The sequence below is a fragment of the Dama dama genome, chromosome 6 (assembly GCF_033118175.1).
Source record: "Dama dama isolate Ldn47 chromosome 6, ASM3311817v1, whole genome shotgun sequence".
Lineage (NCBI taxonomy): Eukaryota > Metazoa > Chordata > Mammalia > Artiodactyla > Cervidae > Dama > Dama dama.
The window spans coordinates 43,852,241-43,878,837 of NC_083686.1; the positions used below are offsets into that span (position 1 = coordinate 43,852,241).

The following is a 26,597-nucleotide window of genomic DNA, read 5'->3' on the forward strand; positions in this document are numbered from 1 at the left end:
TTTGAAGACCTCAAACTGTGTCCCTAATTTGGGGACGTTTATTTCCATTATTTCTTAGGGGTTCAAAATAATGTAAAATAATTTAACTATTTTCTACATTTCTATCTACTATTTTTCATTTATAAGGCTCATTATTACCTGTATGTTGGCACTCCTGTACATACCCTCCATAATGGTCTTTTTACATTTTTTATCTCTTTTTCTGATACCTTCTGGAAGAATCCTCAATCTTACCTTCAAGTGCACTATTTTAAAGCTTTATTTATGCCCAATCCTTCCTCAAAGAAAAATAGTAGTATCAGATAACAAAATGTAACAAAAAAGCACTAATGGAAATATTAGGTATGAGAAAGTTCATAGTGAAATAAAGAACACATGGGGATTGTTGGTGCCTTGACAAGAATGGTTTGACTGGAGCAATGGGAATAAAGTGATTAGAATAGGTCAAGAAGGAAAAGTGGGATGGAATTATTACAGAAGACTCTTTTCAAGGAATTTTTGCTATAAAGAGTACAAAAAATGGAATGGTAGGGTTCCCAAGGGATTTAAAATGATAGATTAAAAATGAGAGGTATGTATACAAGTGGGAACAAGCCAATAGAGCAAAAATGACTAGGAATGTGGGCTTTATTGCAGGAGTCTTTCGAGTAGTAGAAGGAATGAACACTGGTCACGACTAGATGGAATAGCTGGAGGATTGAGATGGTTCATGGACATAACACGAGAGAAGGAAGTTATATGGACACAGTGAAAAAAGAAACAAGCTGAGAGTGAGATGGAAGGAGGATAGAAGGTCTGAGCAAAGAGGAGAAGGTGTGAAATACTTGTTGGGGAAAAAAAGGTGCGAATTGGTCAGGAAAATGTTTTAAGTATTCTTACAGGGTGTTGTGGGCCCTTGATTTTCAGGGCCATATTTCAAGTGAAAAGAGTCAGCATCATTGTTTTTTTCTCCAGGCATTTTCGGCAACTTAGGTACAGGTGCAGAGTAGTTGAAGTAATTTCATATACACAAGATTTGAGTTTTCAGTTCACAGGGACAAGGGAATTGAGAATATATGCAAGGAAAATAATGCCTATGCTATATAAAGAGGAAAGTGAGCGATGGACTTGTGGATGAGGGATAGGTGACAGAATCAACTGTCACAAGATTCTGTTAAGTGTCAAAGAATTGTCAGGATAGACATAATAAACAGAGTTACCTAGGAAGAGGAGGAAGTTGGATGCTAATAGTTAACAAGAGTTATGGAGGTAATGACAAGATCTAGAGCTGTTTTCAAACTATGGGTTGAGTCCCATTAATGAGTCATGAAGTCAATATGGTGGGTCAGTTTCTCAATTAACATTTTTAAATCCTGGCCACACATGAGAGTCATCTAGAGAAACTAAAGCTTAAAAAAGGAGCTCAACACCTCACTCACAGAGATTCTGACTTACTTGGGCTGATGCAAGATTCAGAAATTAGTTTTTTATTAGAAAATTTCAGGTAACTCCAATATGCAAGCCTGGTTAATAACCACTGTTCCAAGAAGATATTGACATAAAGACCGAGGGTAGAAGTAATGGAGTTAAGACCATAAGCCAGGAAGTAAAATTTTCTAAGATGAAAAAAGAGAGGGGTATGAGATCAGATGTCTGACAGGTTGTAATTAGGTGAGGTAGCAGGTGGCATATTCAATGATAATTAATGTAGTCAATAAACAGTATATACAAGAGAAAACTGTATACATACACACAAAGCATGTTAACCATTTTGTAGATGGATTTTAAACAGAAACTTTGACTTCATTTCTTATATTTTGAACTAAGTGGAAAGAAATGTAACTCAGCTAAAAAAAAAGGGCCTGCAAATCTGAGTTCAGAAATTTCTCCAAATCCCAACATGATAAAATTTGATTTGAATAAATAAATTGTACTTAACTTTAGAATTAGGAATATTGCTATCATTATAAAAAATTATTTGTAAGAAAGAGAAAATAAATTGACGGGAAAGTTTATTGGAAAATCTATGTCAATCTCCATAATTTAAAAATTTTTAAGACAAATTAAAAACATCTATAAAATACATTCAGTATTTTAAGATAAAACTACTTAAAAAACTGTAATATCATGGTTACGAAAATAACAATTATGACAAGCTATACATTTTTAATTATAGAAAACATTAAAAATAAAATAGTCAATAAAATATGTCTTGCTGTTGTTTTGGGGAAAATGGGGACAAATATTTAAATATTATTTACATATATTTATTTAAAAATTTTTCATATGACATTGTAAATAGTCCCATTTCTATTGTAGTTTGGTGTAATACATGAATTCACACAGAGGAGATGGAATATATAAAACTACATAGATGGCAGAAAAGCCACATCACTCTCCAACACATATTGAATTATTGCAAAGGGCATAATCCAAACATATAAGGAATATTAATTTCATAAAAAGAGCACTGCTCACCCCTAGGTACACACAAACATTTACAAACTTCACTTTATTAAACCAGAGGAAGAAATAAAATGTATCATAAATAATTGGTCTTCCATTTTTTTGTTAGTTTTTAAGTTCTTTTTTAATCATAATGAAATCTATTAAGAACAGGATTTTCTTCAAATGTGTATGGTTCAAACACGATTCGCTTTTGTATGACAATCTCTTTTTTACTTATGTTCTTATATTAGTACCTGTATATATATAAATTCTTAAAGTTACAACTTTGAAATTGATTGTAAAAAGTTGCTTTCTATTTAATATGCCACAATAGGTCAGTGTTTACATGCTATTCTGGAAGACTGATAATTACAACACACAGATTTAGAAGCAGAAAACTGAGGATTATTGAATGTATATTGGAATCTTAACAAAATGTTTTACTGTATTTACCCCATATCCTTTCGCACTCAAAGTTTTAGATTAGTACAGTGAGGAATTTTATTTACTGAAAAATATCCCAAATTTCTGTTCTATTGTTATATAAAATTCTAAATATAGCATTTAGTTTAATTTTGATAGCATTTGTATTACATGAAGAGTCCATCTGATAGCCAAAATAGTATAATATGTATGTAATATATGAATGTATCTTTGCCATCATAGTTCTTCTAGTTGGTAATAGCAAATTATATATGATAACCATTATTTTATCAAGACCTCTGCTATTATAAGAATAGACCTGAATATAATTCCCTCAATGACAGACAGCAAATTGGCAAACAATTAATATTATATTTAGAAGAAAAAAGTTAAAAATGACAGCCTAGCATCAAAGCAGGCTTTGTGAATTCATCCTTTGTGAATGCATTAAAAATATGGTTATAAACACAGACACAGAAACCAAATACACTTTAAAAACAAGTACTGTAAGAATATTTACACACACATATTATGGCTCACAAAGAAAAAGATTATTAAAACATAATGTGAACAATAAATTAATTCACAGTATAAACACACTTTGAGGAGTAATTTAAGTCAGGAATAATAAAAATACAGATATAACATCAGTTAGCACTATGAATATATATTCTGTTCTGTCATACATATAAAAATTTACACATAGTACAGCTCTTTTAAACCAAATTTTTTACAAAAATATTCAGTGATTTAAATAAAAGTTGACAGAGGTAGGATCTGTGTCAATGTTCATGATTTTCAGGAACAAGTAATTCAAATATTTCATTACTGTTTGTCCTTTCCAACTCACGGAAAGCCATCATTCTGAAAAAGAGGGGAGAGGAAAGATGGGGTAAGAAAAAAATGATAAAATTAGTACACTCATGAAAAACTGAAATTCAGTAATGTTTTAACTGAAATTACAGTCTCTAATAAAAACTTGCCCACAATCAAGTTATATTTAATAGTTAAGAAGTACTGTTCTCTATTTTAAAAGATATTCTTCTTAAATTACGAAAGCATGTCAGAGTATGAGTACTGAAAGAATGATCCGCAGATCACAGAGAATGATAATTGAGAAAAATCACTCAAAACAAGAGCTAATATGATGTCTAGGTTTAAAATTACAAACAAGTACTGTAAATTATGTTGTCTGAGTCTTAAAATAGCATGTTTTAGGGAGAGTCAAATATTTTTACAATTATCTTAGAATTTCCCCCCAGAACAAAACAAAAAACTGATAAAAACTTATTGTGAAGATAATTTCTATTAGAATTATATACGTATGTCTATGCATGTGTGCATATTTATTACAAATCAAATATAAGAGAGAAGTATATACAAAAATGCTAATTGCTTATTTTCTCTGAGTTATAGTATTAAACATGTATATCTGGGTTCACAGCAGCATTTTCACAACAGCTAGAAGGCAGAAGCAGCCCAAGTGATGAGCAGATAAACAAAGTGTGTTATATATGTAGAATGGAATACTATTCAGCCTCAAAAAGGAAGGGAATTCTAAAACATACTCCCAACTTGGATTAAATTTGAAAACACTATAATAAATGAAATAAGTCAGTCACAAAAAGAAAAATACATAAGGTACAAACAGTAGTCACATTCAGAGACAGAAACTGTAACAGTGGTTGCCAAAGGCTAGGGGAAGGGAAGACTGGGAAGTCATTTAATGAGTACAGTTTCACTTGGGAAAGATAAAAAAAGTTCTGGAGATTGATGGTGGAGTCGATTTTTGCACAAGAGTGTCAATGTACTAACTGCCAGAGAAATGTATACTTAAAAATGGTCAAAATGATAAATTTGATCTTATGTACATTTTCTTCAATAAAAAAATGTAAAAAAAAAGTGATTTTGGTTTTCTTTATACTTTTATATTTTCTCAGTGAGCATTTTTTTAGACATAATAATCAAAACAGTAAAAGCAAAACTGGATTATATAATTAAGGAAATTATAAACATGGCTTAATATGAATATTTCTATTCATTTATGTGTATTATGGGGAAACCCCTTAAAATTAGCTTTGGTGACAACATTAGAAAATATGAATGAAAATGTGTTAGCAATTAACAACATCACTAGGATACTTTGGGAATTTGTTAATGGTTGCAGATGTTTTCTGAACTACATCTACTAAAACAAAAAATGGAAAAAGTTTGGCAGGTATTCAAAAAGTTAAACATAGAATTACCTTATGACCCAGCAAATCCAGGTACTCCCAAAGATATGAAAACAGACTAAAACACTCTTGGTACACAAATGCTCACAGTAGCATTATTCAGAATAGCTAAGAGGTAAAAACAACCTATGTGTCCATCAACTGATGAATGGAAAACAAAATGTAGAATAAACACAAATGAATATTATTTAGGGATGAAAGGAATGAAGTTCTGATACAGGCTACAACACAGATGAACCTTGAAGACATTACCCTAAATGAAATAAGACCGATGCAAAAGATAAATACTGTATAAATTCACTTAGATGAAAATATGGAATAGGCTAATTTTTAGATATAGAAAGTAGATTAATCCGGGGCAGGGGAAGTGAAAACGGGATTGGAGAGTTACTGCTTAATCAATAAAGAGTTTCTATTTGGGGTGATAAAAATTTTTTTTTTATCTGATGATTGTATAACATTGTGAATTTACTGCCACTGAGTTGCACACTTTACAAAATAGTTAAGAAGGCGAAGTTCATGTTATTTATATTTTATCATAAGCTAAAAAAAGTTTTCTAATTCATCCCAGCTTTAGAGATTGCTGGTATCCACTATGTTCTAGATCAGTGGTTCTAAGTCTAGTGTGGAGACCCCTGGAGTGAAGCCTCTTTTCTTAAAACTAGGGAATTACTTGCTTTTTCACTCTTATAATCTCATGAGTGTACAGATAAGTTTTCCAGAGGCTACATGATGTGGAAGGCCAGTTAGTAAGAATTATTTCAGATCTCTGGGCCCCAGGGTCTCTGTCACAATACTCAATTCTGCCACTCCGGAACAGCAATCTTAGACAATATGCAAACAATTGGGTATGGCTCTGGTCCAATAAAGCTTAATTTACAAGAATAGCCAGTGGGGTGGATTTGGCCCCTAGGCCCTAGTTTACCAACCCTTGATATAAAATGCAGCTGTGACTCAAGCACAAAAAAATGTTTGTGACACAACTGCCAAGAGGCTTTATAATAAAAAGCTGAAGCTCCATCTAATCACATTCCAATTAATGCAGCGGCTTAGAAGTTTTAAGGACACAGTGATTGCAGCCAGCACTGGGAAGTGGTCCTCAAAATGAAAGAAGAAAACAAACACATGTTTTAATCAAATAAATAAACGCAGAAGCACAGTAATCTGAAGTCATTTAAACGAAGGCCTCACAAATACTGATAAATCTGGGGTATCAGTATACTAAAGAATAGAACATAACTAATGTTGTCATGAGGATCCTGAGTCACTAAGGAAACAATTATTTTCTATATATTTCTACTGAAAGAGGCCAAAAAATAAATAACTTTTAAAAGGACTGAGGATTGACTTTACTATTTCTTCAAGGTAAGACTTGACTACCTACCTTTCACCTACCTTTCAAACTCTGGATCTGACCCCTTCATTCCCATGTCCAATGTATGAGCACATCACCTTGACTCTTCCTCAAATATACTCCAGCTCTTTACAATCACTCTGGAAAACTGACTTGCCAAAACTACTCAAGCTTGAACGTATGTGTGTCCAGTGTGACCTAACAATTTCATGCCTAAGAGTATATCCCAAAGAAATGTATGGTATCTGTTCACCAACATAAGGTACTAGAATGCTCATCATGTTTCTATCTATAATAGCCCAAACTGAAAATGATCAAATGCTCATCAAAAACAGAACGAGTAAATGGACTGTGGTAAGTTCGCATAATAGAATATTATACAACAAGACTGAACCATCTACAAGTACACAGCAGTATAAATGAATCTCACAAAAGTACTGTTGAGGAAAAAAAGTCAGAAATATACTTCATTTATAAAATGTCCAGAACAGAGAAAAGGCATTTATGCTTTGAATAACCAAAACAGTTACTTTCAGAGCAGGAATCACAACCAGAAGTGAAGTGCAAGTTGCTCAGTCATGTCCGACTCTTTGTGACCCCATGGATAGTCCATGAAATTCTCCAGGCCACAATACTGGAGTGGGTAGCCATTCCCTTCCCCAGGGGATCTTCCCAACCCAGGGATCGAACCCAGGTCTCCTGCACTGCAAGCATGGGTTGTTTACTGTCTGAGCCAATTATGACCAGAAGGAAGCCCAAAAGAGAGGTTATATTTTGTTTCTTGATCTGAGTGCAGGTTGCATAGGTGTGTACAATCTGTAAAAATTCACTCAGCTGTAGATACTATGACACAGCACTTTTCTGTATGTATTTCTGTATGTATATTATAATTTACTTAAAAAAATCTGTCCTAGCTTTCAATATTAAATAATATTTTCTGTCTTTGTCTATACTTTCACTATCTGTTATTTGTACCTTGAGTCTGGGACTTTATCAAATATTACTCTGTGAGATTTCATATTGTCCTTTAATTTTTAGATTAAAGTATAATATACATACAATAAGATGCATGGATTATAAATGTTCAGTTCAATGAGACTTTATAATGGTATACACCCATGTTATACAACATTCCATTACTTCCAAAAGTTCTCGACTACCTTTCTAGGCAATCTCTTCCCCACCGACTCAGAAAACAACTCTTGCAGTTTTTATAACCAGAGATTATTAGTAGTTTTGCTAGTACTTGGTGCTATATAGGTACCTTTCTGATAATCAGTTTATATGTTCAGGAGAATGCAAAGGAGACCTCATAGTAGAACTAAGGGGTGGCGTGCGAAGACCATGCCGACGCATCTCTTGAATTGCTCGTTCTCTGTCAGTAAAGACAAAACAAGAGATTATAACAAAAAGTGGTATACAAATAAAAGGCTCTGTTACTGCTATAGGTTATGTAATTTCTATTCAATTAATCTGTATTTCTACTAAATTTAAATCATATGTCTTTATATAATTTTTAAGTTGTGGATAAAAGATTTCAATTAAAGGAATATGTACTTTAAGAGACTGTTCAAAGCTCCTCTGAATACAGAGACTGCTCCTAGTTCTTTCACTTCTTGCACATAAATCTAGTACTCTCCCTTCTTCCTGTATCAAAATGCCCAAATGTTAGAAGTAAAATCATGTTTTCTTTTATGCTTTCCTTCCCCATGTCTGGGTCTGTCCCACAAAGCATAGTGACTATGTTGCCACCTCTACTGTGGGCTGTTCAGAGTGCCTGGATTAGACTTTCTGACTTGAACTTTTCAAGATCTAGGATTTCTACCTAGATAGGTGCTTCATAAACTTTTTTTCCCTATAATCCCCTAAAATTTATTTTTAGATGTCCCCTTAGATGTCCTACCCTCTGTCAAATTTTAATACACAGATACACTGTTAATGTACTGTGGCCCTTCAGAGGGCCACAAATCATTGTAACACCTAAGGTTTTCTTGCCATTCCCTCTTCCTCCAAGAATCCATATTGTCCCCTGTGGTAATGATATTGCCTCTTTAAGAACGCATGGTCTAGCTGGATGGTAAAGAGAAGGAAAGACACAGATTCATGGGTAGATGTTTCCTTGGGGACCATGGGTAAGAAAAAGGAGAGGAATTTAGGGGGTCTCTAACCCAAGGAAATACAGAGCTTGGTTTAGGACCCTTGAATTGAAGAGAATTTCAACTGTCATTAACAAATGAAAATCATCATATACATTCAGTTTAGCACGCTCAGAAATGCCATCTTCTAAAGTACAAGAAAATAACATTGCTTTCAAAGATGCAATCTTAGGCTTCATCTCTCTTTGAAATCATAAATATTCATTTCCTAGCAAATGTCATCTATAATCTAAATTGCATATGACTTAAAAATTTTTGATGTAAATAGGTAAGAGTAAGATTAGAGAACCCAGAAAGCTGACCTAAATAAGCAATCTGACCACTATTTGAGAATGAAATCCATGTCTATGGTATTAATATGGTAGAAAAGAATAATGGAAGAAAAGTTAACTTGACAAATTGATTCACAAATTAGATTTGGATTTTAACTGTTAAACCAGGTCTCATTTCTATTTGTAACACTTGGAGATTAAATTTTTCAACATAATAAAGCTAATGAACTGAAATATAAGTGAGTGTGAAAATTACTACCCTGTAAAAATTAAGAACACAGGATTTACAGTTAGATTTTAGTCTTGGCTCTGCTATTTACTATTTGTGTGACATTAGTTTCTAATAATAATATAGGCACAATACTAGATAGTTAATAGGATACATACATAGTATATGGTATATATTTGTTAACGGCCCTTATGATCATCACTTATATGATAATTTGTATTTAGAATTTCCTGTTGGCTCATAAAGTTTTGGCTCTTGTAGAATCCTTACTACTTTGTTGATTCCCTAACTATATCCTTTGAAATAATGTCCTGATTTTGCCTTGAGGAACGCTATAGCAAATATTTATTTATACAATACTTGCTACTCTGCTGTTTTATTATGGGGATATTATCTTATACAACATGTATTGCCATTTTAGAAAAAATTACCAAAGGAATTTATCTTCCATGTTAATGCCAAGAAAAGTTTGCTATTTATAAGCCATATAAAAGGCTTTTTGGAGTAGAATAGGGAATAAATAAAAACACTGTCCGATGTTAAAAATATTTTCTTACCGTTCATATCTTTCAGTTGAAATCTGCCTTTTCAGAACATCAAGATCTGTTTGTAATTGTGCCATTTTAGCCCGGAGCATGGTGTTTTCCCGGCCTTGACTATTTCTTAAAAATAAATTTTAAAAAATCAAGTAAGTAAGTAATAGATACTCTGTTTAGAGTCAAGTACTATGGAATTTTGTTTCTGTTATTAATAAAAACAAATGGAGGTGACATATAAGGATAAAAAGAGACTTTTCAACAATAACTTCATAATCGTCAGGATTTCCATCACGAAGTTTTCTTTTCATCTCATTTATAAACAAACATTTACTGAGCTTCTAATATGGGCTAGGCACTCCAGCAACGCTGGAGATGCAAATTTGAGAAGACATGAATTGCAACACTGAAATGTAAAGTATTTTTATTGGCTCTTTCTTGACTCCTACCTCGGGAAGAGTACTATTTCTGACTCCTTTTAAAAGTTAATTATTGGGACTTCTCTGGTGCAGTGGCTACGAATCCGCCTGCCAATGCAGTAGACATGGGTTCAATCCCTGGCCCAGGAAGATCCCACACGTCACGGAGCAACGAAGCCTGTGTGCCGCAACCACTGAGCCGACGCTCTAGCGCCCACGTGCTACAACTAATGCAGCCCGCGCACCGCGAGCCTGCGCTCTCAGAGACCACTGCAGTAAGCCCCGGCACCGCAAGAGGCGCAGTCCCCGCTGGCCACAACTAGAGAAAGCCTGCACAAAGGACTGAAGACTCAGCACAGCCAAAAATAAGCAAATAAATAAAGTTAATTAATTATTCTACTTGTACTATCTATCCTGGGTTTCACTCCCTCTTCCAAAAATATGTCCAAACTTCTCCATACTAAAAGCCACCATCATCAATCTCCTAAAAAGTAATCCATGTACTTATGAGGGTCAAATTTCACGCTTTTCAAAGTTCTTTTCCTAATCCACAGCATGAAACACAGCCAACTCTCCCCATTCTGAAATGCTCTCCCTTTCTCTGATTTTCCTCTTTGTTCCTCAACTGTAGACATTTTTCTAAAGGTCACTCATTCCCTTTCATGGGTACCATTTCTGTAGTGAACATACACAAATTACAACTCCAAACATGATGTTTCTTCTGAATTTCCAACAGGAGCTGCTACATAAGCAAAATATTTTGGTTTGTTACCACTGTTCCAACTCCCATCCTCCTCTCCCCAAAAATTGAAAAACAAATTTTTCTTGTTCCTCCAGTATTTTTCTATCATTTTCTTTATGTTACAAGTCTACAAAAAACTATTCGTATTAAAAAATTATTTGTGACAGACTATTTCCCTCACATAAGCTGATTTATGACACTTACAGTTTGCTTTCTGAAAGGGTCAGCTTCTCTTTAAGTAGCTGAATTTCTGTATCCTTCTCATGGGAAGTTAAATGGGAATGAAATTCTTTATCTCTATTTGTCGCCAACAATGATTCAAGGTTTTTAATTGTATGTCTCTCACTCGACAGTTGTTTTTTTAACAGCTCTGACTCTGATTTTATATTTTCTAATTCCATTGCAACCTACAAGAACAAAGTAAGATACAATTTTAGAGTTACTCTGAAATATTATCTGGAGAGCTATACACACAGCAGTTGCTTTATTCTGGGTACTGATGAAAGATTCTAAAATACTTATTAAGTATAATAAAAACATCTTATTTTCACAATAATCTTTGTTATTTTTAGTTAGGATTTATTTTGACCATAAGACCTATCCCAACCCTCAAATAATTTTCTATGCATTATTTTGTCAAGAAAGGGTAATTAACATAAAACTCTAAAATATGACCACTTTATCAGCCAGGAGGGCCTTCTGGTTTATTAAATATATATATTCTGATTACACAGCCAAACCAGCTTTGAAGTTTCTCTGTTTCTGAAAATAAAGTTACTACTAAATGAGTGAAAACTAGAAACACTCATGTTTAAGAATACACATAGGGTTGTTTAAAGTAGTGCTTCAGTTTAGGAATGCAAATTTCCAGCTTACTCAACTTTGAAATTAGAGTAAAATTTTTATCAGGAAAAATATTCCACTTAGGGAGGAAAAAGCTGCTCAATTCTTCACATAAGTCTTAAACAGAGAAAATACACTGGGATATGTTCCTATTCTATAATTAGAAGACTCATGTTCTAAGTACCCATCTGCTTCAAAATAGCACCTAACTTCATTATCATATTTGCCAAAGAAATCTTGGCAATGAATCTAATAGTCAAATCTAGTTGTCAAACTCCTGTAGTCAGAAGTCACTGCTCAAGGGGAACAAATATATTGGGTAGTGAATTGTAAAGTAAAACAATTAGAGTAGGGCTAAATAAAATAGTATGCTACAAGACAATCTTCTTAAGTTCTCACCCTCTCAAATTCAAGATTTTTGGAATTCAATTGTTGGGTCATAATATCTTTGCCTGAATCAAGCTTAATACAAAGTTCTCTAAGAGATGACAAATCATTTAACACTGCTGCTTTCTCATCTTCTTGGTGTCTCAGCTCTTCTTCTAATCTAGAGATAGCTTTTGCCATTGATGAGATCTGAGATTCATAAGCATGATGTGCATTCATGTGCTGAAAATAGAAAAGAAGTACAAAATTAAAGTAACCCAATAATTTTAAAGGTTTGAATCTATATAGCTACAATGTCACTTTATAAAACTATAAGAGCCAATTTTTGCAATTTAAAAAACTTTGCAATTGTAAAATACACTCAGAAAGTTCTCTGCTATTTAAAGATGGCCTATATAAAGCTTAAAAAATAAATTATGCATAATCATTAATCACGGTAACTATCTCATTTATATCTAGAAGATGCAAAGATGAAAATTATTGTTTTAGGATTGTGAACATAGGGATCTCTGAAGTTAAATTTTTCCTTTATAAACTCTCTTTGTTAAAACAATGATGGAAGTAAAGAGGAGAGTCAAAGAGTTGGCTTAAAACTCAACATTCAGAAAACTAAGATCTTGGCATCTGGTCCCATCACTTCATAGCAAATAGATAGGGAAACAATAGCAACTGTGACAGACTTTATTTTTTTTAGCTGCAAATTCACTGCAGATGGTGATTGCAGCCATGAAATTAAAAGACGCTTGCTCCTTGGAAGAAAAGTTATGACCAACCTAGACAGCATGTTAAAAAGCAGAGACATTACTTTGCTAACAAAGGTCCATCTAGTCAAAGCTATGGTTTTTTCAGTAGTCATATATGGATGTGAGAGTTGGACTATAAAGAAAGCTGAGCACCAAAGAATTGATGCTTTTGAACTGTGCTGTTGGAGAAGACTCTTGAGTCCCTTGGACAGCAAGGAGATCCAACCAGTCCATCCTGAAGGAAATCAGTCCTGAATATTCATTGGAAGGACTGATGTTGAAGCTGAAACTCCAATACTTTGGCCACCTGATGCGAAGAACTGACTCATTTGAAAAGACCCTGATTCTGGGAAAGATTGAAGGTGGGAGGAGAAGGGGATGACAGAGGATGAGATGGTTGGATGGCATCACCGACTCAATGGACATGAGTTTGAGTAAACTCCAGGAGCTGGTGATCGACATGGAGGCCTGGCATGCTGCAGTCCATGGGGTCGCAAAGAGTCGGACACAACTGAGTGACTGAGCTGAAATGATCAATAACATATATACTTATCACTCCTCAATTGCCTTGAGTTAAATTTTGAGTTTCAAAAATGGAATGTGCTTTAAAATTACATACCTAAAGTCATAATTAAATTTAAACTAATAATAGTATACAATTTTATGAGTTTAATCACTGAAATATGAGCAAAATTTGAAATAAGACCCTTTTTCCTAGAATGATCCATATTTAAAATGGAGTAATAAATAAATTAGTAATTATTATAATAAATGAGTAATAAAATAAATGAGTAATAAAAATAAATATAAAGCTCTACCTCTAGAATTTAGGAAGAATTCCACATTTGAAAATTAAATTATTACACAAGATTTACTGAAATCATCAACATTAAAAATCTAATGCAGTGATGTGAAGATTTAATATATTTTGATAGTTGCAGAAAAATATTTGGATTTTCCAAATATTAATGAATTAGTCAAATTTCCCCAAATATACATAAGGCAATTTCATATACCACATAAGATAGGAACAATGACAAAGAACAAAAGAGCTAAAGAATAACTTCTGAGAATTAGGAAGTTGAGAAACACTGCTTTAGTTACATACTCATAAGAGAAAAGCATAGAAATAGTGTATTAGATTCCTAGGACTGTTGTAACAAACTGCTGCAAATTACTGGATGGCTTAAAACAACAGAAATTTATTCCCACACAATTTTGGAGGTTACAAGTCTGAAATGCAGCTGTTGGCAGAATTGGCTTCTGGAGGTTCTGAGGAACCATCTATTCCAAGCCCTTCTCCAAACTCCTATGACTGCTGGCAATCCTTGGTGTTTCTTGCCTTGCAGACACACCACTCCGATCTCTGCCTTCATCTTCAAATAGCACTCTCCCTCTCGTATTCTGTGTCCAGAGTTCTCTTGTCTCATGAGAATACCAGTCATTGGGTTATGGCCTGCCCTAGTCCAGTATGGCCTCATCTCAAATTGACTACACCTGCAAAGGCCCTATTTCCAAAAATGTCACATTCACAGCTACTGGTGGTTAGGATTTTAATATATTTTGAGGGGACATAATTCTAGCAATTCTCTGGCTTGTCCAAATTCACAAGTCCTGCCCATGTGCAAAATACATTCATTCTATACCAACATTTCTAGCATCAACTCTTAAGTCCAAAATCTTATCTAAATCAGAACAGGTAAGATTCTGGGAATGGTCCATCCTGGGGCAAAATTCCTCTCCCTCCATGATCTGTGATCCTAGAAAACAAACTGCTGCTGCTGCTGCTGAGTCACTTCAGTCGTGTCCGACTCTGTGCGACCCCATAGATGGCAGCCCACCAGGCTCCGCTGTCCCTGGGATTCTCCAGGCAAGAACACTGGAGTGGGCTGCCATTTCCTTCTCCAATAGAAAACAACCTCCCTCCCTCTAAAATAAAATGGTGGAGTAGAAATAAAATAGTCTCATTCAGAAAGGGAGAAAACAGAAGGAATTGAAGGAGTAAGTAGGTCCAGAATAAGTCTGCACCCAAGCAGGGCAAATTTCATTAGATTTGAAAGTCTAAAATGAATGATCTCTAGCTTGATGCTCTGTCCTTTGGGCCTGCGAGGGCAGCCACACCTCTTGGCCACATGGCAGTGGTGCTGCCTTACAGAGTCAAGCAGGAAGCAGTCCAGTCCCCTGGGCCTACGCCCTCTGGGCCGGTGGCAATGCAACAGCCCCACCAGCTTTTGAGCAGCCCTGCTGGTCTCCCAGTCACTCTCAGAGATATTCTTCCCTTTTCCTGAAGGAGAACATAGGTTCGTAACTCAGTTCAGTTCAGTTCACTTCAGCTGCTCAGTCGTGTCCAACTCTTTGCGACCCCATGGACTGCAGCACACCAGGCCTTCATGTCCATCATCAACTCCAAGAGTTCACCCAAACTCATGTCCATTGAGCCAGTGATGCCATTCAACCATCTCATCCTCCGTCGACCCCTTCTCCTCCCGCCTTCAATCTTTCCCAAGATCAGGGTCTTTTCAAATGAGTTAGCTCTTTGCATCAGGAGGTCAAAGTATTGGAGTTTCAGCTTCAACATCAGTCCTTACAACGAACACTCAGGACTGATCTCCTTTAGGATGGACTGGTTGGATCTCCTTGCAGCCCAAGGGACTCTCAAGAGTCTTCTCCAACACCACACTCCAAAAGCATCAATTCTTTGACGCTCAGCTTTCTTTAGAGTCCAACTCTCACATCCATACATGACCACTGGAAAAACCATAGCCTTGACAAGACAGACCTTTGTTGGCAAATGTCTCTGCTTTTAAATATGCTGTCTAGGTTGGTTATAACTTTCCTTCCAAGGAGTAAGCGTCTTTTAATTTCCTGGCTGCAGTCACCATCTGTAGTGATTTTGGAGCCCAGAAAAATAAAGTCAGCCACTGTTTCCATTGTTTTCCCATCTACTTGCCATGAAGTGATGGGACCAGATGCCATGATCTTAGTTTTCTGATTGTTGAGTTTTAAGCCAACTTTTTGACTCTCCTCTTTCACTTTCATCAAGAGGCTCTTGGTTCTTCTACCCTTCCAGCCATAAGGGTGGTGCCCTCTTCATATCCGAGGTTATTGATAGTCCTCCCAGCAATCTTGATTCCAGCTTGTGCTTCCTCCAGCCCAGCGTTTCTCATGACATATTCTGCATATAAGTTAAATAAGCACAGTGACAATATATAGCTTTGAAATACTCCTTTTCCTATTTGGAACCAGTCTGTTGTTCCATGTCCAGTTCTAGCTGCTGCTTCCTGACCTGCATACAGGTTTCTCAAGAGGCAGGTCAGGTGGTCTGGTATTCCCATCTCTTGAAGAATTTTTCACAGTTTATTGTGATCCACACAGTCAAAGGCTTTGGCATAGTCAATAAAGCAGAAATACATGTTTTTCTGGAACTCTCTTGCTTTTTCAATGATCCAGCAGATGTTGGCAATTTGATCTCTGGTTCCTCTGCCTTTTCGAAAACCAGCTTGAACATCTGGAAGTTCATGGTTCATGTATTGTTGAAGCCTCGCTTGGAGCATGTAAGATGAGTACAATTGTGCACTAGTTTGAGCATTCTTTGGCATTGCCTTTCTTTGGGAATGGAATGAAAACTGACCTTTTCCAGTCCTGTGGCCACTGCTGAGTTTTCCAAATTTGCTAGCACACTGAGTGCAGCACTTTCATAGCATCATCTTTTAGGATTTGAAATAGCTCAACTGAAATTCCATCACCTCCACTAGCTTTGTTTATAGTGATACTTCGTAAGGCCCACTTGACTTCACATTCCAGGATGTCTGGCTTTAGGTGAGTGATCACACTATGTGATTATCTGGGTCGTGAAGATCTTTTTTGTATAGTTCTTCTGTGTATTCTTGCCACCTCTTCTTAATATCTTCTGCTTCGGTTAGGTCCATACCATTTCTGTTCTTTATTGAGCCCATCTTTGCGTGAAATGTTCCCTTGGTATCTCTAATTTTTTTGAAGAGATCTCTAGTCTTTCTATGGTTTTCCTCTATTTCTTTGCACCGATTGCTGAGGAAGGTTTCTTATCTCTCCTGGCTATTCTTTGGAACTCTACTGACCTGTTTTCTCCTTGTAAGATCCAAGAAGTTCAGCGTTCCTTTTAATCATCCTATTTCTGTCCCTTTCAGCCCAAGCTGGCAGTGTTTCTGCCGAGGTGACTGGATGGATCTGTGCGTCACTCACCTAATTGCTTCACCAAGAGGTTGTCTAGCCACAGTCTCGGCCCTGCCTCCAGAACACCCTATCTGTACAGGCTAGAACTTTTCCAAATCATTGAGTCCTGGCTCCTCTCTTGCTTAGCAATTCCTTCCTCAATTTGTCTCTTTCCTTCACATCTTACTATAAACAGCAGGAAAAATCAGGCTGTACCTTTCATACTTCGCTTGGAAATTTCCTCAACTAAATATCCAAGTTCATCACTTTTAAGTTCTACTTTCCTAAGAGCAGACAGTACTTCAGCCAAGTCCTCTGCCATTTTCTAAGAATCTCCTTTCCTCCAGCATCCAAAAATGTTCCTCAACTGCATCTGAGACCGCAGTGGAAGAAACATTCTTATTTCTGGACAATTTCCATTCATAATGATTTATATATTTTGTAAATAATAGAAGTTATATCTATAGCTTTCCTGTTTTTTCTGAGTCCTCACCTTTAATGTCTACCTTTCTACAAACAATCTTTTCAAGGTAATCAAGGCTTTTCTATCAGGCACTCAAAACCCGTCCAGAATGTGTCCGTTACCCAATTCCAAAGGCCCTTCTCAGGTTTGTTAGAGCAGCACCCCACCTCCTGGCACCACAGTCTGTGTTTGTTCCCTAACGCTGCCATGACAATTACCACAGACTAGCTAGCTTAAACACAGAAACGCATGCCCTCACAGTTCCGGGGTCTCATGTCTGAAATCTAGGTGTCAGCAGGATGGGTTCCTTCTAGAGGTTCTGTGGGAGACTCTCTCCAGCTACGGTGACTGCTGGCAGTCTGTGGGTCCCTTGCGTTGGCAGACACTTCATTCAATCTCTGCCTCTGTCTGTATGTGGCATTCTCCCCTGAGCCTTCTGTGTCTGAGTCGCCCTTATTCTATAAGGACACCAGTTACCAGACGAGGGTCCACCCTACCCAGCAGGACCTCATTGTAACTTGATTATATCTGCACAGACACCATTTCCAAACACAAGTCACATTCACAGGTTCTCAGAGCTAGGACCTAAATATATTTGGTGTTTGGGGGGGTGGGGGGTGCATAATTCTACAGACTACAAGTAATCAATACTTTCTTCTAAAAAATGAAGACCAACTACAATACTCCACCAACAAAATGAAAGGAGGACCAACAACCATCAGTTCTACATCAATCTAACTTACTAAGGATTCCTATGTTTTAACTCAACTCAAAATTTTACTAAGAGATTTTTATTAGGCTCTCTTTACAGGAAAAGTTGGTGTAAATCCACATGCAAAAGAATAAAATTGGAACCTTATCTTATTTCATATATAAAAATTAACTCAAAATGGACCAAAGACCTCAACATAAGAGCTGAAACTATAAAACTCATAGGAGAAAAAAAAGGAAAAAGCTTTGTGATGTTGGATTTAGCAATGATTTCTTAGATATGACACCAAAAATACAGGCAAAAAGAAACAAATAAATTGGACTTCATCAAAATTTAAAACTTCTCTGCATTAAGGATAAGATTGAGTGACAATGTAAGCCATGATATGGAAGAAAATATTCACAAGTCATATATCTAATAAAGGAGAAATATTTAGAATATAAAAACAACTCTTAAAACTCAACAATAACAAAGAACAACTTAATTTAAAAAAAATAAACAAAGGATTTAAATAGACATTTCTTCAAAAAAATATACAAATGGCCAATTAGCACAAAAAGTATGCTCAACGTCATTAATCATTAAGAAAATACAAGTCAAAACCAAAATGAAATACTACTTCACTCCCATTGGGAAGGCTATTATTAAAAACAAACAAACCACACACAGACACACAGAGAGAAAATAACAAGCATTGGTAGAGATGTGGAGAAACCAGAATCCTAACATTGCAGGTAGAGATGTAAAATGGTACAGACCCTGTGAAAACCTGTATGGTGGTTACACAAAAAATCAAACACAAAATCATAATATGACCTAGTAATTCCATGTGCAGGTGTATCTTAAAGAACAGGAACCAAAGACCTGAATAGATATTGTATGCCCATGTTCATAGCAGCATTATTCTCAATAGCCAAAGATGGAAATAAACCAAATGTTCATTGACAAATGAATGGATAAACAAAATGTGGTATATACAAAAAATGGGATATTATTCAGCCTTAAAAGTAAATGAAATTCTGACATATGCTACAACATGGGTGAACCTTGAGATTTAAGTGAACCTTAGCGCTAAATGAAATAGGCAAAGTCACAGGAAAGTAGAATGGTGGTTGTCAGTGGCTGGGGGAAGTGAGTGGGAAGTCAGTATTCAATGGGTACAGAGTTTTAGGTGGAGAAGAGGAACACTTTCTGAAGAAGGACGGTGGTACCCTTAAAATGGTAGATTTGATGTTATGTGTATTTTACTGCAGTAGAAAAGTGACGGAGCTCTCCTAAGCAAATTATAGGAGAAGGCAATGACACCCCACTTCAGTACTCTAAGAATTAATGACAAAAGATTACCATTCAATTTGATTTTATCAACGTTTAAACTTCATTTTGATAAAGTGCCTTTGAATGTTTTCTGTTTTACTAAATTATGTCTGCACAAGAAAAGTGAACACATTACCTCCTGGATTTCCTTTTCCAGCAGCTCCACTCTCTCTCGAAGGTGTCTCCTCTCTGTGTCTATGGAAAGAAGTTCCAGTCGAACTGAGCTGCTTTCTCCCTCAGCTTGATGGGCTTTGACTTCCCAGTCTTCAGCGCGGTTATGAAGCATCTGAAATCTATCTAACAAATCTTGATTTTCTTTTTCCTGGTTTAATCACAGTTAAATTGTTTCTAAATTAGTAATGGTCACTCACTGAAAACCCACATAATAAACATAAACATACAACACATTGGGATTTTGCTTTAATTTAGGAAGCATAAGCTATCTGTGCAGATACTATACTAAATAGGACATGTAAGAAAATACACAAGGACAACAGGCAAGATCTCCACTTTCATATGTTAATATGTAATAGAGGAGACAGAACAAAGAAACATGAAAACGTTAAAACAAAGTCAGTCTTAACTTTACCCTAAGCAATGTTCCCTCACCTTGGCAGCCATTAAGCTCTCCCATCGTGATACTTCGGTTATGTAATTATGAACTCTGCTCTTCATTTCTTCTTTTTCTTGCACCGCTGATTCTAATTCCAATGAAATTTGCTACAAATCACAAAATTGAAGACAGGTATAAAATGAATGTAGCACCTAATGAGTTCTACTTATGTTTAAGCAGCTCTTTCTGAATTCGGGGACTGAGAGAGAGTAGGAAAAAAGGAAAACTGTTCTTAAGTATTATTTTCACATGTGCTTTTGACTGATCTTGACTGTTTAACCAATTATTACCATATATCTCCCACAGTATAACTGACCACATATCTGGTACTTAAACTAAGGGCTAACTATGCTCAAGGGATTAATATTTTTAAAAATTTATATATCAGCAATGTGCTCTATAATGAGTAATTTTAAAAATGTAAAATATTTAAAATAAGAAAATCACTGGTTTTCTTGGTATGATCCTTTAAAAACTAGTACAAACAAAGCCAATATCTTTCAGTATTTGCCATTCTAAAATATTCATTAATTAGCTTATAGGTAGGTAATCTCTAAGCCACTGGAAGTAAGTACAAATAATTAAAATCTATCATGGGCCTTTAAAACACAGCAACCTTGCCTTGGGAGTGATACTGAGGTCCTCGTGCAGCAGACTGACAACGGTTTCTGCCAGAGAGAACACCATGCCCCCAGCTTCAGGATTCCTCGCAACAAAGCCTACAATGGTGTTCTGATGGTTTATTACTGCTACAATATACAGCAGTATTCAAAGCCACATTTTAAAATACCTTTATAAACAATATTCTCCCTAAAGAGTTATTTCTTTCATTGCTCATATTTATATAATTAAAATTTAGAAGACAATAGTATTTAGAGCTTTAAAATTTAGCAAACATTGAATATATTGTAAGACTGTGCATTATGAAACTGTCAAAGTTTATGCACTGTGCTCACACCTGGTTTTCTCTTGCCATTGTAGCCAGATCATCCTGTAATCTTCTGTTTTCCTTAAAAGACATTTCTTTAGATCTTCCTACTTCATCAAGTTCTTTGTGAGCCGCATCAAGCTGGCGCCGGAGGCTGCTTATCTCACGGTCCCGATTAATCAATGTTTCCTTTAGATGGCTGTTACATGAGTGGGGTAGCAATAACAAAGAAAGCTTTTTGGAAAATTTAGTTCATTTAAAAGGAAACTATTTTACTCTGAATTAAATATACTAAGAATGCAAGAAATTACAACTATGCAACCTATGGATTGGGATAAAATATTTGCAAATGATACAACTGACATGGGCATAATTTCCAAAACCTACAAACAGCTCATATAACTCAATAACAACCAAAAAAAAATCAAGTAACCCAATCAAAACATGGGCAGAAAACCTAAATAGACATTTCTCCAAAGAAGTACAGCTGACCAACAGGCACACTAAAAGAGGCTCAACATTACTAATTATTAGAGAAATGCAAATCAAAACTAAAACGAGGTACCACCTCACACCAGTCAGAATCGGCCGTCATTAAAAAGTCTACAAATAATAAAAGTGGAGAGTGTGTGGAGAAAAGAGAATTCTCTCACACCGTTGTTGGGAATCTAAAGCGGTGCAACCACTATTGAAAATAGCATGGAGGTTCCTCAAAAAAACTTATCGTATGATCCAGCAATCTTACTCCTAGGCATATACCCAGACAAAACTATAATTTGAAAAGATACATGCACCTCTATGTTCAAAGCAGCACTGTTTACAATAGCCAAGACATGGGAGCAACCTAACTCTCCACAGACAGGTGAACAGACAAAAACATGTGGGGTGTGTATATATATATATACACACACACAATAGAATATTACTCAGCAATTTAAAAAATGAAATAATGCCATTTGCAGCAACATGGATGGACCCGGAGATTATGATACTAAGGGAAATAAGTCAGAAATAGACAGACAAATATCATGTGATATCACCTCCATGTGGAATCTAAAGTATGACACCAATGAACATATTTATGAAACAGAAGCAGACTTATAGGCATGGAGAACAGACTGGTAGTTGCTGAGTGGGAGGAGGTAGGAAGGGAAGGACTGGGAATTTGGGAGTAACAGTCACAGACGAATGTATAGAGAATGGATAAACAGCAAGATCCTACTGTGTAACACAGGGAACTATATTCAATATCCTACAGTAAACCATAATGGAAAAGAATATGATAAAGAACATACATATAGAACTGAATCACTTTCCTGTACAGCAGAAATTAACGCAAAACACTGTAAATCAACTATACTTCAATAAAACAGAAAAAGAAATGACAAATACTGCATTAAGACACTGATTAATTAGGTGACGAAGACATTTTAGATCTCCACCAATCATTATGTGAAAATAAAGTCTTAAAATATATTTATCATTATAAAATTAAAGTAAAAACAGAAGATTTTCAAGTGTTGGTAGAACATAAATGATTCAATTGGTAAATATTTATTTAATGTTTTAAGTCCCTCCTATTATATAATATGTTGCTGTGGCTGCGGAGTCATGTCTGACTCTCTGTGACCCTATGGACTATAGTCTGCCAGGCTCCTCTGTCCATGAGATTCTCCAGGCAAGAATACTAGAGTGGGATGCCATTCCCTTCTCCAGGGCATCTTCCCGACCCATGGATTGAACATGTGTCTCCTGCACTGCAGGCAGATTCTTTACCATTGAGCCACCACAGAGGCCCATATAATACATAAGGGTATATAAAAGAAATACAATCAGTGCCATTTTTCTTGAAGTAGAGAGACTAGATACAAAATGTAAAATCTTGCAACAGTATTTAAAAAGGTTTAGATGTGGAATAAATTCAGTACTAGCTGCTGAGGTAATCTAAGTTTTGATGATTAGGGCCTGCACAGTTTAACTGCAATAGAAATAAGGAGTAAGCAGGTATGTAAAGGAATAATTAATATGACATAATTGTTTAGACGTCGATGACAGAGGGAGAAAGTTAGAGGATAACAATTTCCATGTAAGAGATTGAGAAAATGATAACTGCCACTGACAAAAATAGGAAAAGTGAAAATAGAAATTTTCCTACTGCCAGACTTCTATCCAAATAGATAATGCTGCATTCACTGAAAATTTCTTAAAAAGCTGGATGCCATTCCATCAATTACTTACTTCAGAGAAGATTCATACTCTGAGACTGTTATCTTCATCTGAGTAATAGTTTTTTCCTATAGAAATTATAAAAATATATCAGATCCTAGACCATTCATGTAGAAGTATCTCCAGTTGATATCTAAAATTTATCACATTTATATAGTTTAAATTCAATCATATAACATGTTATAAAAGAAGCCTCTATGTAAAGATATTTCTATGTACCAATTTTATTTCACATATTGGCATATTTCTACCGACTCTAAGAATCTGAATTGTTCCTTGAGTTTGCTGTAATCATATATGATAAAATTGTATTCTAGAAATAGAATTTTTAAAAATTCAAATTATTGGGATAAAATGAAATTTAAACATATTAGAAAGATGGCTCTGGGTCTTGGGAACTCGCACATGGTTCTTATGAAATAAGAACTATATATCTTGTAAAGCAATTATCCTTCAATTTAAAAAAACTGCATTTATGAAACAGAATAAAATAAGATTTTCTGTTCAGATGGCAGATAATATGACTTAATAGTCACATACTTTACTAGCTAGGTTTTCATGTAAGTTTGCAATCTTTTCTGTCTTCTCATCCACAGTCTCCTGAAGGATATCTTTTTCTTTATCAATAACACCAATGGTCTTTTTCATCACATGAGCCTCTTCATTCTGCGAAGTCATCCTGAGGTGTAGTTTACCTATAAATGAAAAGAAATGTTTCTTAGACAAAGTAAATTAGGATCAGCAAAAACAAAATTTAAGAACACTTACCTAATTTTTCCTCCAGTATTTTAACCTGTGCTTGGGCTGATTCAAGTTCACTTCTTTTCATGTTAAGTCGGTGCTGATAATCCTCAAGTGACCGCTGTAGTTGCTCATTTACTAGCCTGAAGAGTCAGCAGACAAAAACAAACGGGATTCTTTATCTCTGGTGGAAATAACTTTTAAAAAATGAAAGATCTTAAAAAATAATTTGCTTATTTTAAAAGCTTCTTTAATTTCTTATTTTAAAGCTCTTTCAATATAATCAATGGCATTATATTATATATATTTGTCTTTTCTTCAAAATATTCCATCTTCCTAAAAAATAATACAGTATAAAAATAAAATTAATTGTATGTATTTTTCTAGAGGCTTCCTTGTAGTTTTAAAGCTTTTCTCAGTTTTCTATCATCAACTCTCTTTCTCTTAAAAGCTATTTCCAATAGTCAAGGCAAAGTCCTGTTTTTATAGAATGGCCTCATCCTTCAAGATTCTGACCATCCTGACCAGTGAGCTTTTAATTCTGCTTTCTATTCTGAATATTCCAAATACCAGACCATCTTACCTGTCTTCTGAGAAATCTGTAAGCAGGTTAAGAAGCAACAGTTAGAACCGGACATGGAACAAGAGGCTGGTTCAAAATTGGGAAAGGAGTACATCAAGACTGTATATTGTCACCCTACTTATTTAACTTAAAGGAAGAGCACCATCATGAGAAATGCTGAGCTAGATGACTCACAAGCTGGAATCAAGATTGCCAGAAGAAATATCAACAACTTCAGATATGCAGATGATACCATCCTAATGGCAGAAAGTGAAGAGGAACTAAAGAGACCCTTCATAAAGGTGAAAGAGGAGAGTGAAAAAGCTGGCTTAAAACTCAACATTCAAAAAAGAAGATCATGGCATTCAGTCCCATAAGTTCATGGCAAACAGATGAGGAAACAATGGAAACAGTGAAAGACTTTCTTTTCTTGGGCTCCAAAATCACTGCAGACGGTGACTGCAGCCATGAAATTAAAAGACACTTGATCCTTGGAAGAAAAGCTATGACAAAGCTAGACAGTGTATTAAAAAGCAGAGACATCACTTTGCTGACAAAGGCCTGTAGAGTCAAAGCTATGGTTTTTCCAGTGGTCATGTACAGATGTGAGAGTTGGACCATAAAGAGGGCTGAGTGCCAGGAATTGATGCTTTTGAACTGTGGTGTTGGAGAAGACTCTTGAGAGTCCTTTGGACAGCAAGGAGAACCAACCAGTCAGTTCTAAAAGAAAACAACCCTGAATATTCATTGGAATGACTGATGTTGAAGCTGAAGCTCCAATACTTTGGCCACCTGATGTGAAGAGCTGACTGACTAGAAAAGACCCTGATGCTGGGATAGACTGGGGGCAGGAGGAGAAGGGGATGACAGAGAATGAGATGGTTGGATGGTATCACCAAATCAATGGACATGAGTTTGAGTAAAGGACAGGGAAGCCTGGCGTGATGCAGTCCATGGGTCTGGAAAGAGTTGGACACAACTGAGCAACAACAACTTCTGAATACAGACATGAACCAGAATAAGAGAGGCCATTCCATTTAGGCTGCTTTCCATCTTAGGATGTACATAGTGCCTTGCAAGGGAACAAGAGGGGCAGAAAGAAGTTTGCACCTTGGTTCTTCCGAAATAGTATTCCTTAATTAAACAAACACAGCAAGCTCTTGGTCTTATTACATTGTTTGTTCTGATTTTGTGTAACAAGTGTTTCCTAAATCTGGCCACTGTTCTCCAAGTTCACTGCCACTGTTTGACTCCTGGTCCACTGTCTCCAGTGTTCTCCATCAGTCTCTTAAGGCTCCGAATCCACCTTCCCTATTTTTGCCATAGTTCACGTCCTAACAGGAATGTTACTCATGTCACCCCTTGGTTAAAAATTTCTGTTTATTCTCCATGTTTAAACAGTAAAATCCATTCACTCTTAGTTATCACACTTATGTTCTTTATAACCTGAGTCCAACCGGTAGATACAGTCTACCTGGGCCATACTGACCTCCTTACCATTTTTGAGACACATCACCTTTTAGACTCTGTAATAAATATTCTGATTTTAGATTTCTTTGAAAGAAGAATGAGACTAACAATGACACAGGTAGCAAAAATTTTAGCAATTCTACATTTCGGAGTACAAATACTGTGCTGACCAAAATGGTTAGGGTTTTTCATAAGACATCACAAGAAAACCCCAGGGAACTTTTTGGCCAACCCAATAATATGAAGTACAGGCATATCTTGGAGATATTGTAGATTTGGCTCCAGACCACTCCAGTAAACAGAATATGGCAATAAAGTGAGTCACGTGGATTTCTGGTTTCTCAGGGCATATAAAAGTTATGTTTAAGACTCACAAACATAGAAAATGAAACTATAGCTACCAAAGGAAAAGAGGGAGGGGTAAACTAGGAGTTTGGGATTAGCAGGTAAAAACTAGTATATTTAAAATAGGTAAACAACAAGGGCCTACAAACTAGTATGTAAAAATAGATAAACAACAAGGTCCTATAGAACAGAGAACTATATTCAATATCTTATAATAAACCATAACAGAAAGGAATATGAAACATATATGTGTGTATATATAAATAT

General features: G+C 35.7%; 1 protein-coding gene across 4 annotated transcripts in view; it reads right to left on the reverse strand.

Moving 5' to 3' along the window:
• Nucleotides 1–2,923: 2,923 nt before the first annotated feature.
• CEP135 (centrosomal protein 135) overlaps nt 2,924–26,597 on the reverse strand; it is a 76,312-nt gene continuing 52,638 nt past the window's right edge. For 3 of the 4 annotated variants that reach the window (XM_061145910.1, XM_061145909.1, XM_061145908.1), the window contains 11 exons: nt 23,981–24,096; nt 23,753–23,907; nt 23,225–23,280; nt 21,017–21,185; nt 20,055–20,165; nt 19,582–19,767; nt 12,035–12,244; nt 10,997–11,199; nt 9,653–9,757; nt 7,703–7,813; nt 2,924–3,714 (listed from right to left, as the gene is read on the reverse strand). In XM_061145910.1, coding sequence (XP_061001893.1) covers nt 7,714–7,813; nt 9,653–9,757; nt 10,997–11,199; nt 12,035–12,244; nt 19,582–19,767; nt 20,055–20,165; nt 21,017–21,185; nt 23,225–23,280; nt 23,753–23,907; nt 23,981–24,096 — 1,411 coding nt within the window. In that variant the 3' untranslated portion in view covers nt 2,924–3,714; nt 7,703–7,713. Of the gene's footprint in view, nt 3,715–7,702; nt 7,814–9,652; nt 9,758–10,996; nt 11,200–12,034; nt 12,245–12,390; nt 13,290–19,581; nt 19,768–20,054; nt 20,166–21,016; nt 21,186–23,224; nt 23,281–23,752; nt 23,908–23,980; nt 24,097–26,597 lie in introns of those variants that run through there. The other variant, XM_061145911.1, reaches the window with a different exon arrangement.